The 12918-nt window shown below is 38.6% G+C and overlaps 1 protein-coding gene across 1 annotated transcript in view; it reads right to left on the reverse strand.

The window, feature by feature from the left end:
* The window catches only part of SLC25A14 (solute carrier family 25 member 14), a 49360-nt gene that overhangs the window by 12504 nt on the left and 23938 nt on the right, over positions 1-12918 (reverse strand). The window contains 3 exon segments of the mRNA XM_037822801.1: positions 4531-4666; positions 5436-5560; positions 12349-12444. Coding sequence (XP_037678729.1) covers positions 4531-4666; positions 5436-5560; positions 12349-12444 — 357 coding nt within the window.

Below are 12918 nucleotides of genomic sequence, written 5' to 3' on the forward strand. Positions count from 1 at the left end.
GCAAATCGAATCCAAAGACACATTAAAAAAATCATACACCATGACCAACTGGGGTTCATTCCAGTCATGCAAGGATGGTTCAACATAAGAAAATCAATCAATGTATTACAACAAATTAACAAATCAAAAGGGAAAAATCAAATGATCATCTCAATAGATGCTGAAAAAGCATTCGACAAAATCCAACATCCGTTTTTGATAAAAACACTTCAAAAGGTAGGAATTGAAGGAAACTTCCTCAATATGATAAAGAGCATATATGAAAAACCCACAGCCAGCATAGTACTCAATGGTGAGAGACTGAAAGCCTTCCCTCTAAGATCAGGAATAAGACAAGGATGCCCGCTATCACCACTGTTATTCAGCATTGTGCTAGAAGTGCTAGCCAGGGCAATCCGGCAAGACAAAGAAATAAAAGGCATCCAAATTGGAAAGGAAGAAGTAAAACTGTCATTGTTTGCAGATGATATGATCTTATATCTGGAAAACCCCAAGAAATCGACGATACAGCTACTAGAGCTAATAAACAAATTCAGCAAAGTAGCAGGATACAAGATTAATTCACATAAGTCAGTAATGTTCCTATATGCTAGAAATGAACAAACTGAAGAGACACTCAAGAAAAAGATACCATTTTCAATAGCAACTAAAAAAATCAAGTACCTAGGAATAAACTTAACCAAAGATGTGAAAGACCTATACAAAGAAAACTACATAACTCTACTAAAAGAAATAGAAGGGGACCTTAAAAGATGGAAAAATATTCCATGTTCATGGATAGGAAGGCTAAATGTCATTAAGATGTCAATTCTACCCAAACTCATCTACAGATTCAATGCAATCCCAATCAAAATTCCAACAACCTACTTTGCAGACTTGGAAAAGCTAGTTATCAAATTTATTTGGAAAGGGATGATGCCTCGAATTGCTAAAGACACTCTAAAACTGAAAAACCAAGTGGGAGGGCTTACACTCCCTGACTTTGAAGCTTATTATAATGCCACAGTTGTCAAAACAGCATGGTACTGGCACAAAGATAGACATATAGATAAATGGAATCAAATTGAGAATTTGGAGATAGACCCCCAGATCTATGGCCGACTGATCTTTGATAAGGTCCCCAAAGTCACTGAACTGGGTCATAAAGGTCTTTTCAACAAATGGGGCTGGGAGAGTTGGATATCCATATCCAAAAGAATGAAAGAGGGCCCCTACCTCACACCCTACACAAAAATTAACTCAAAATGGACCAAAGATCTCAATATAAAAGAAAGTACCATAAAACTCCTAGAAGATAATGTAGGAAAACATCTTCAAGACCTTGTATTAGGTGGTCTCTTCCTAGACTTCACTCCCAAAGCACAAGCAACAAAAGAAAAAATACATAAATGGGAACTCCTCAAGCTTAGATGTTTCTGTACCTAAAAGGAATTTCTCAAAAAGGTAAAGAGGCAGCCAACTCAATAGGAAAAAATTTTTGGAAACCAAGTATCTGACAAAAGACTGATATCTTGCATATATAAAGAAATCCTACAACTCAATGACAATAGTACAGACAGGCCAATTACAAAATGGGCAAAAGATATGAAAAGACAGTTCTCTGAAGAGGAAATACAAATGGCCAAGAAACACATGCAAAAATGTTCAGCTTCACTAGCTATTAGAGAGATGCAAATTAAGACCACAATAAGATACCATCTCACACCAATTAGAATGGCTGCCATTAAACAAACAGGAAACTACAAATGCTGGAGGGGATGTGGAGAAATTGGAACTCTTATTCATTGTTGGTGGGACTGTATAATGGTTCAGCCACTCTGGAAGCCAGTCTGGTAGTTCCTTAGAAAACTAGATATAGAGATACCCTTCGATCCAGCAATTGCACTTCTCGGTACATACCCGGAAGATCGGAGAGCAGTGACACAAACAGATATCTGCACACCAATGTTCATAGCAGCATTATTCACAATTGCCAAGAGATGGAAACAACCCAAATGTCCTTCAACAGATGAGTGGATAAATAAAATGTGGTATATACACACGATGGAATACTACACGGCAGTAAGAAGGAACGATGTTGTGAAACATATGACAACATGGATGAACCTTGAAGACATAATGCTGAGTGAAATAAGCCAGGCACAAAAAGAGAAATATTATATGCTACCACTAATGTGAACTTCGAAAAATGTAAAACAAATGGTTTATAATGTAGAATGTAAGGGAACTAGTGATAGAGAGCAATTAAGGAAGGGGGAACAATAATTCAGGAAGAACAGATAAGCTATCATGGGTAAATTTAACATTCTGGGAATGCCCAGGAATGACTACAGTCTGTTAATTTCTGATGGGTATAGTAGGACCAAGTTCACAGAAATGTTGCTATATTAGGTTACTTTCTTGGGGTACAGTAAGAAAACGATGGAAGTAAAGTAGTTATCTTTGGTTAGTTGTCTTTTTCTTACTCCCTTGTTATGGTTTTTTGAAATGTTATTTAATTGTATGTTTTTTTTAATTTTTTTTAATTTTTTTATTTTTCATAGTTGATTTAGAAAAAAAAAGTTTAAAAAAAAAAAAAACCAGGAAAAAAATATGCAGAGCCCCCTTGAGGAGCTGGTGGAGAATGCAGGGGTATTGGCCTGACCTACCTCGATGTTCCTAACATGCCCACAGACATAGGAGATTGGTGGTTTGATGGATTGAGCCCTCTACCATGGAATTTACCCTTGGGAAGACGGTTGCTGCAAAGGAGAGGCTAGGTCTCCCTATAATTGTGCCTAAGAGCCTCCTCCCGAATGCCTCTTTGTTGCTCAGATGTGGCCCTGTCTCTCTAGCTAAGCCAACTTGAATGGTGAAATCACTGCCCTCCCCCCTACGTGGGATCAGACACCCAGGGGAGTGAATCTCCCTGGCAACGTGGAATATGACTCCAGGGGAGGAATGTAGACCCGGCATCGTGGGATGGAGAACATCTTCTTGACCAAAAGGGGGATGTGAATGGAAATGAAATAAGCTTCAGTGGCAGAGAGATTCCAAAAGGAGCCAAGAGGTCACTCTGGTGGGCACTCTTATGCACAATATAGACAACCCATTTTAGGTTCTAATGAATTGGGGTAGCTGGTGGTGGATACGTGAAACTTTCAAACTACAACCCAGAACCCATGAATCTTGAAGACAATTGTATAAAAATGTGGCTTATGAGGGGGGCAGTGGGATTGGGGGGGGCATAGGGATCACACTCCCGTTTGTCTAGTTTGTGGATGGATGAGTGGAAAGGTAGGGGAAGGAAACAAACAAACAAAGAGACAGACAAGGGCGCCCAGTGTTCTTTTTTACTTTAGTTGCTCCTTCTCACTTTAATTTTTATTCTGGTTATTTTTGTGTGTGTGGTAATGAGGGTGTCGGGGATTGATTTTGGTAATGAATGTACAACGATGTAATGGTACTATGAACTATCAAATGTACAATTTGTTTGGTATGACTGCGTGGTATGTGAATATATCTCAATAAAATGAATTTAAAAAAAAAGTCCAGGTACCTCAGCATAGCATATACTACCCTTTATAACCTAACTAACCTTTATTTACCAGCATGAGGAAGGCACCATAATGCAAAGGTTAAGAATGTCGGTTTGCATACAGAGGGTCTGAATTAAATCCCAGCTCTGCCACTTACCAGCTGTGAAGCTTTGGGTAGGTAACAATCTCTCAGTGCTTCAGTATCCACCTTTTAGGGAAATGGTGAGGATGAAATGTACTAATACATGTAAGTCTCTATAGGACAGTTCTTGACACACAGTAAAGTACTCACTAATATAAGCTGTTATTATTTAAAATGCAACCATCTGCAGAAGCCTACCCCACACTCCCAAATTGGGCTAAAATTTCCTCCCATAGCACCCTGAGTTTATCACTTACCAGACTGTATTTATTATCTGTCTATACACCTACAGTATGCTATAATTTCTCTGTATCTACTGGAATGGTGCCTGGCACATAATAAATGGTTGTTAAACTAAACTAGTAACAGCAGATAAACCATATGGAGATATCGTATCTTAGTCCCAAATTTGTTTTTTTTTGTAGTAGTAATATCAACAGGGATTACACAGTACATTTATGACATTCAGATTCCTACAAACATAACATAGCAGAAACTTTCAAAGGTCAAAACGTGGACAATAGCACAACCCTGAGCTGAAACCAAATATCAGGCTTTCCACTGCAGGGTCTCTGTCTTGATTGAAGTGGAAAAATGTGGGATGTGTTGAGTCTTTTCTAATTCTACATGGTATTATTAATAAAGGTATCCTACATTCTAAAACATTCAAATAGAGATAATAGTATTAAGGACACTGTGCATGAGCAGATTTCCAAGGATACCAGGTTTCCTGCCTGAAAGAAGTCTGAAAGGCTGCTAATGATTCTTCCATCTTCAGAATGATATGTAGCATTGAAGAATAAGAAGTGAAAGAAGGTCTGGGATGTCAAAGAAAACTAAAAATCCAACCCAAGTCCACCGTGTGCATACCTTTAAAATACCATCCAAAGTGCCCTTGTAGAGGTCTACATGTCCCACAATTGCCCTCTGGTTCATCATGCAAGTTCGCACCACATCAACTGGATTCGAGGCCAGAGCACCAGCCAAGCCGCACGTAAAACTGGAACTAAAGATGGAAATTTAAAAAGACAGACTGTCTCCACTTCCACTCCCTGCCTACTTAAATAAAAGTTAGACAAAACATAAATGCATAATAACTCGGACCCATCACATAAAATCTGGCACTTGCTTTCATTACAATCTAAAAAGAGTCTTTTCTAATGAGACATCATTCATAAGTTGCCCCCTTCACTTTTCGATCTGAAACTCAGATTTGTTTTAAAGGGTATTCACTCTTTATAAGCCTAACAAGATACCTAAGCAGGATGTGTCACACATCATCTATTAGTTACATGTTTTCCAAACTACAACATCATATGCCAAATGCATCTGAGCAGCAAACTAACAGAAAGGTTGCAAGACAAAGAAAATGTAGGCCGCTAGCAATGCAGTCTTCAGCCAAATAGTTTAGTTTCACAGGCCCCATAAAATTTCACCTTTTTTTTCCTGATTTCTTTTGAGAAAAGTTTACTTTCTGATACAAAATTAGGTCAAGGAAAATAAGAGAGGTGCTTATTAGATATAGAGGCTATGCTATGTATGACTGGTAGGCTACTATATTAGAAGTTGCCCCCAAGTATCCAAGTGCCCAAACTATCTGGGATCTCTGTGAAATGCACATTTATCAGAATGCATGAAGTTCTGGTAATGGGAGAGACAAGGGTATTCAGGCCATCCATTTCCAGTTATCATTTTCACATGAGGACTTTAACAAAAGAGGCACTTTGTGCTCAAAATGCTGGAAATGCAGAATGGGTACCACCTAGCATACTTACATGAAGTGGGTTAAAATTGTGTCTCCCATCAGCCCTGACAACATTAAGTGCTTTTTGGTAATATCATAGACTGGCAGTTCTACTCCTACAAAGATGGCAGCACGCTGAGCAGTTGGAACAACATCCTACAAAACACAAGTGACATTAGACACCGATGAAATACACAGGTACTGACAAAATCTGAAAGTGCAAAACATAGGTTGGGAGTTGAAAAGTGCCAGAAAAATCCAAGTCTGAAGTACAGAGGTCATGCTTTCAAATCAACTGCTAATACTGGAACACTTATATATTCCCAATTAACATTATTATACTAAAAATAAAATCATGGTTATGACACTCAAAGCACAAGTGACAAAAAAATAGATAAAACGGACCATCAGAATTAAAAACTTTTGTGCTTCAAAGGACACAATCAAGAAAGTGAAGACAACTCATGGAATGGGAGAAAATACTTGCAAATCATATTTCTGATAATGGGCCAGTATCCAGAATACATAAAGAAGTCTTACAATACAAGAATCAAAAGACATCCCAATTAAAAAATGGACAAAAGAGTCCAACAGACATCTCACCAAAGAAGATATACAAATGATCAAAGAGATGTAAAGATGCTCAATATCATTAGCCACCAGGGAAATGCAAATCAAAACCACAATGAAATACTACTTCACACCCACTATAATGGCTATAATCCATAAAATGAACAACAATAAGAGTTGGAAAAGGATGTGAAGAAACTGGAACCCTCATACACTGCTAGTGGGAAAACAATCTGGCAGTTGCTTAAATAGTTACTGTATGACCCAGAAATTCCACTCCTCAGTATATACCCAAGAGAAATGAAAACATATGTTCAAACAAAAACTTGTACATATTCATAGCAACATTATTCTATAGCATGATATTCTAATTACACCTCTCATTACAACACAGGGTTGCTAAATCATTATAAGTCATGTTTTTGAGGAATATTAATGACTCAAGAAAATACTTAAGATATAATTAAATAAGGCAAGACATTATTCTAACTTTAGGGGAAAAGGTACACATACATTGTGCTGTTTTGAAGCTGTTATGAACCCCAGAAAAGGCCATTTGGTACCAAGAAGTGGGGTGCTGAGATACAAATACCAATAATGCTGGAACAGCTTTATAAATGGGTAAGGGGAAGATTCTGAAGAACTGTGAGATGCGTGACAGAAAAGGCCTAGATTATTCCTGATACTCCTGCAAGCATTAGGGAATCCCAATTTAATAAATCAAGCCCTTGATCTTGGGGCTTGCCCTTATGAAATTTATTATTTCAAAGGAGAAGCTAAGCCTACGTATAATTATTCCTAAGAGTCACCACCAAAGAACCTCTTTCGTTGCTCAGATGTGGCCTCTTTCTCTCAGCGGACTCTGCAAATAAACTCACTACCCTCCCCTCTATGTGGGACATGACTCCCAGAGGCATACGTCTCCTTGGCAATGAGGGACAGGACTCCCAGGGTTGAGCCTGGCCCTGGCATTGTGGGATTGAGAATGCCATCTTGACCAAAAAGGGGGGAAAGAAATGAAACAAAGAGAGATCTCAAATAGAGTTGAGAGGTTAATCTGGAGGTTATTCTTATGCATTATATAGATATTCCTTTTTAGTTTCTAGTGTATTAGAATAGCTGGAAGGAAATACCAGAATCTGTTGAACGGTAATCCAGTAGACTTGATTCTTGATGATAATTGTATAACTATATAGCTTTTATCAGGTGACCATGCAATAGTGAAAACCTGGTGACTAACATTCCCTTTAACCAGTGTATGGGCAGATGACTAATGAACTAATGACAAAAATATATATAAATAATAAGAGGTATAAGGGATATGGGATGATTTGGGTATTCTTTTTTATTTGTTTTTAATTTTTTAATAATTTTTATATATTTTCTTTTATTTGGGAGTAATGAAAATGCTTGAAAACTGTGGCAAGAATGCACAACTATATGATGATACTGTGAGCTACTGATTTTTATACCTTGGATGGATTATATGGTGTGTGAGCATATCTCAATAAAATTTCATTTAAAAAAAGAACAAAAAGGAAAGGCCCAGATTGCTTTGAAGGGACTGTTAGTAGAAACATGGACACGAAAGGTACTTTCAATGAGGCCTCAGACAGAAATGATGAATGTGTCACTGCAAACTGGAAGAAAGGAAATCCTTGTTTTAGAGTGGCAGAGAATTTGGCAAAATTGAGTCCTGATGTAGGATGGAAGGACAATTTGAAAGTGAAAAGCTTTGATACTTGGCTGAAGAGATTTCCAAATTAAATGTGGAAAGTGCATCTAGGTTTCTCCTTACAGCTTATAGTAAAATGCAAGAGGAAAGGGGTAAGCTTAAAAATGAACTCTTGGGTACAAAGAAACCAAAAACTGATAGTTTGGAAAATTCTGAGCTTTTGGAAAATGAGTCCCCAGAGAACAGTGCCCCATATGAGGATTTAACCAAACATGGAACCAGCCAGCCATTTCAGGACAAGTCAGGCCTGGAAATGCAGCTATCCAGAAAGGATCTGTTGAAAGTCCTATTGTCTGACGGTTGGGACACATACGCTGCATGCAAAACCGTAGAGTTTTTTGTGAGATCTGTATGAACGGAACCACTGCCAGACTGGACTAAAAGGGACAGAAAAGGGACAGACTGAAGGAAAAAGGTTCTCCATAGGCAGAACCATGGAAGCCAAGGTCTGAATCCAAGAAACCTAGGGCCAGGAGAGCAGACCCACCCATGCACATGGAAAGGGTGAGTTTGCCCAGGAGTTTGCAGAGGGTGGGCCTTCTGCCCCAATGTTCATAAAGAAAGTTACCACCCTAGGACTCTTAACGGCCTAAGAACTGAGGAGAGCTTGGCCGCCCCAATGTTTAGGAAGAGTGCTACTGCCTCAGGTCTCAGAGAGGATGGAGCACATTCCCTGGGGAATAGTGAAAATCTGGCTGCCACCCCACCATTCTACAGGGAAGGAGGAGCCTGTGCCCTGGAGATTGCAGAGTCTAGCTGTCACTCAGATGCTTGAAGAGAGTGGAGCCAAGAGCACTGATGTCTCCCCAATGTTTGGAAATATTGGAGCTTTCACCTCAGTGTTTGGAGAGAGCAAGGCTGCTGAGCAAACCCTTGGAAAGGGTGGGGCTGCCACTCCCTCAGCCCTGAAAATAAAACATCATTCTATAGATGACTCTCAGACCTTTAAATCTAACGAAGTATGCCCCGCAGGTTTTCGGAACTGTTTGGGTCTGGTGACAGCTGTTTTCCTTCCAATTTCTCCCTATGGAAATGGGAACATTTCCTCTATGACTGACCCTCCTTTGTATATTGGAAGCAGATCACTTGTTCTAAGTCTCACAGGTTCACAGCCAGAGAACAATTCTGCCTTAGGACAGACCATGCCTGAAACTGATTTTGATGAGACTTTGTACTTAATGTTGTTACTGAAATGATTCAAGGCTTTTGCGATATTGTGATGGAGTGAATGTATTCTGCATATAGAAAAAACATGTCTTTTTGGGATCCAGAGGGTGGAGTGTGCTAGTTTGAAGGTGTTATGTACCTCAGAAAAGGCCATGTTCTTTTAATCCATTCCTGTGGGTGCAGACCTGTTGTGGGTGGGACCTTTTGGTTAGGTCATATTAGTTGAGATGTGACCCAGCCCATTCAAGGTGGGTCTTAACCCTTTTACTGGAGTCCTTTATAAGAGGATAAAGGACAGAAATATGTGAAACAGCTTAGAAAGAAAAGCCCCAGAAAAGCTAAGAAAGGACCCACAGAAGGTCAGAGAGGAAGCCACTGGAACCAGAAGCTGGAAACAATGAGACCCGGGAATGAAGAAACCAGCAGATGCTGGCCATGTGCCTTCCCACGTGACAGAGGTGTCCCAGATGCCAGCAGCCTTTCTTCAGAGTCCAGGTATCATCCTGTTGATGCCTTAATCTGGATATTTTCATGGCCTAAGAACTATAAATTGTAAGTTAGTAAGTCCCCATTGTAAAAACCAACCCATTTCTAGTATATTGCATTTCAGCAGCTACAGCAAACCAAAACATGTATGTATACATACACACACATATACACACACACAATTTGTTTTAATTAGAGGGAAATACATCAAAATATTTGTTCTTAATCTGAGGATAGGATAACGGAGAAGTTAATTTTCATTTTTATACCTTACTGTATTTTTAAAAAATTTTTTACAATGAGCATTTTATTTTTATAAATATGTTTAAATGTTATTTAAAATTGAAAATAAAATATCATGGGGACAATTCAGTCAACTCGAAATTCACAAACTTAATTTTTCAAAGTGGAAGTGATGTTGCAAAGTTCTCTTCCTTATTTAAATGTCTATTAAAGGATTTCTCATTCCACTCTCATATTCTCCTGGTAGTCTTAGTTAACATTACATTTCATTAATTAAACAAGATAAAAAGTTATAGGACAAAGGCAATATGCCAATGCTAAATGTATATGAGAGGGAGATATAGGGGAAGAATATGGGATTCTTGGTAGTGGTGTTATCTGCTGTCCTTACTAGTATATTGTATTGTATGACATGTTATTTTTCTTTTTATCATTTTTTTCTTATTGTTTAAAAAAACAATTTTTCTTGTAGTAATCAGTATGTTCAAGTGCTGATTGTGGTGATAAATGTACAACTTTATGATGATACCATGAACAACTGATTGTACACTGTGGATAAATGTATGGTATGAGAATATAACTCTATAAAATTGTAGGAAAATATATATATAGGAGTAAAACGGTTGGAGAAAACATGGTGAGAGGGATGATGCCTCACCACTATGGACTAACTACAACGTGTAAACTCAGAATTGAATCTTAGAACATAGCCTAACATGGACACAATAACTGTAATAGTCCCTAGATTGTAAGCTCTTACAGCAGTTAACTCTATCCCTGAATTGTAAGGCCTATCTCTAAACTTTGAGATGCTGATCCCCTAGCGTATAACCTGATTGGTCTCTGGAACAATGCATATCTCTGAGACACCTGAAACTTAGAGCTAGAGCTTGGCAGATATGAATGTCAGTATTAGTGCATACAGCCACTGTCAAAAAAAAAAAAAAAAAAAAAAAGCTGAAAAACAGCCCAGACTTCAATTAGTGATATGAATGAAGCAGGTCTGGTTAAGACCAGGGCAAGCCAGGCCAAAGGGTAAAGGCTGAAACTGATTGTATTTTTAAACTTCAACTTCCATATGAGACCAAGGGAATAGATACCTATTTGGTACAGGATCTAAATTTTCTAAACGGTACAACTCTACAGTCGATTTGTTGAAACACCACAATTGCATGGAACTTTGAATAGGAAGTGAGATACAGTAGGTTAGTATAGGCTGGAGTGAAATAGTGACACATCCCAGAGTAATTTGGGCAGATAATAAAAAATATATTTACAGCCTCCCCCTCCCCAGCCCCAAGGATCTGGGGGAAGGTGCGGATGTGTTGGACATCCTCACCTGAACTACTGTTGATGTTGTCACAAACACTGGGACTGGTGGTTTGATGTGCTGAGCCCTCGAGCATGGGACTTGCCCTTATGAAGCTCATTACCACAAAGGAGAGTCTAAACTTGCATGTAATGGTGCCTAAGAGTCTCCCCCTGAGTATCTCTTTGTTGCTCAGATGTGGCCCTCTCTCTCTCTCTAACTGAGCCATCTTGACAGGTGAACTCGCTGCCTTCCCCTCTACGTGGGACCCGACTCCCAGGGGTGTAAATCTCCCTGGCAATGCAAAGTATGACTACTGGGGATGAATGTGGACCCAGCATCGTGGGACTGAGAGTATCTTCTTGACCAAAAGGGGGGTGCAAAATGAGACAAAATAGTTTCAGTGGCTGAGAGATTCCAAATGGAGTCGAGAGGTCACTCTGGTGGACATTCTTATGCACTATATAGATAACACCTCTTAGATTTTAATGTATTGGAATAGCTAGAAGTAAATACCTGAAACTACCAAACTCTAACCCAGCAGTCTGGACTCCTGAAGACAATTATATAATAATGTAGATTACAAGGCGTGACAGTGTGATTGTGAAGACCTTGTGGATCACAACCCCTTTATCTAGCGTATGGATGAGTGGAGGAATGGGGATAAAAACTAAAGGACAAATGGGGTGGGATGGGGGGATGATATGGGTGTTCTTTTCTCACTTTTATTTTTTATTCTTGTTCTGGTTCTTTCTGATGTAAGGAAAATGTTCAGAGATAGATTGTGGTGATGAAAACATAACTATGTTATCATACTGTGGACAGTGGATTGTATAACATGGATGATTGTATGGTGTGTGAATGTATTTCAATAAAACTGAATTTAATTTTAAAAAAAAAGTTATAGGAACAACTACAACAAAAAAGCAAAATATAGATAGAAGACTGGAAGATGGTATGAAAAAATATTAACAGTGATTATCTCTAGGTGGTGAAACTAGTGGATTTTTTTTCTTTTTACTTTTCTGTATTTTCTCAATATTTTATACTATACCTTTTTTTCTTTTTATGAGGGGAAAAAGTTTTTTCAGATAACTTTTGAACATAAACACACAAGACTCTTGCAGTCACACATTGTTGTGTTAGTTCAAAATCGGCAAAAAATATATTGGTGAACTAAATCCCCTGTGAATTTGAACAAACCAAAATGGCTACCTTGAATAATATAATAACTTCTTCCACAAGTACAACTTCCAAACATGAGCAGAAATAAAGACCATTGATAACTTCTGGTCCTTTCATAGGTGATGAAGAGCTTGTTCCCTTATTTTTGGGTTACCCAAGAATCTCAAACAGTTTAAGAAGAGAGTTCACAATTTTATGGCTTTATATAAAAACTACTCTTTGTGAATTCTAAGAATTACAAGTACTCACTCTCCACAGGCCCCTGGTGCCTTCTTGTTGGTATATATCGATGAAGCTGCCAACCATGCTCCCCTGGAACAAACTTCCTTGGGCCTGCATTCGAATCTAAAATAAGAAAAAGTGAGCAAGAATTTTTTTGCATTAATTTTGATTTCTCAAAATATTGCATTAAAGCATTATTTATCTTGATTACTGAGTTTTTTGGTGCTCCCTCACATTTTGTGCCTGAGGGGAGTGCCTCACTTGTCTCACCCTAGTCCAGACCCTCTTCCTGAGCATAGTCTTGAAGGATGAATTCACCAGGAAAAGAGGAAGAGGCAATGCAGGCAGAAAGAGAGCTACATGCAAAAAGGCAAAGAAGCAACAAATAATAGGTCAGATATGGATTTAGATATACCACAGAGGTTCAGACTGAAGATGGTTTGAGGAAATACACACTAGAGTCAAGAGAACAGTTAGGAGGCTGCTGAGATGAGGAGGACCTGAAAGAGGAATCAGGGGGAAGGGGAAGATTTGAGAAATACTTATGAAGTAAAATCTGTAGAACTTGGTACCTGATCCAATACTAGAAGCAAATGG

This window comes from Choloepus didactylus, chromosome Y, assembly GCF_015220235.1.
Source record: "Choloepus didactylus isolate mChoDid1 chromosome Y, mChoDid1.pri, whole genome shotgun sequence".
NCBI classification, from domain to species: Eukaryota; Metazoa; Chordata; class Mammalia; order Pilosa; family Megalonychidae; genus Choloepus; species Choloepus didactylus.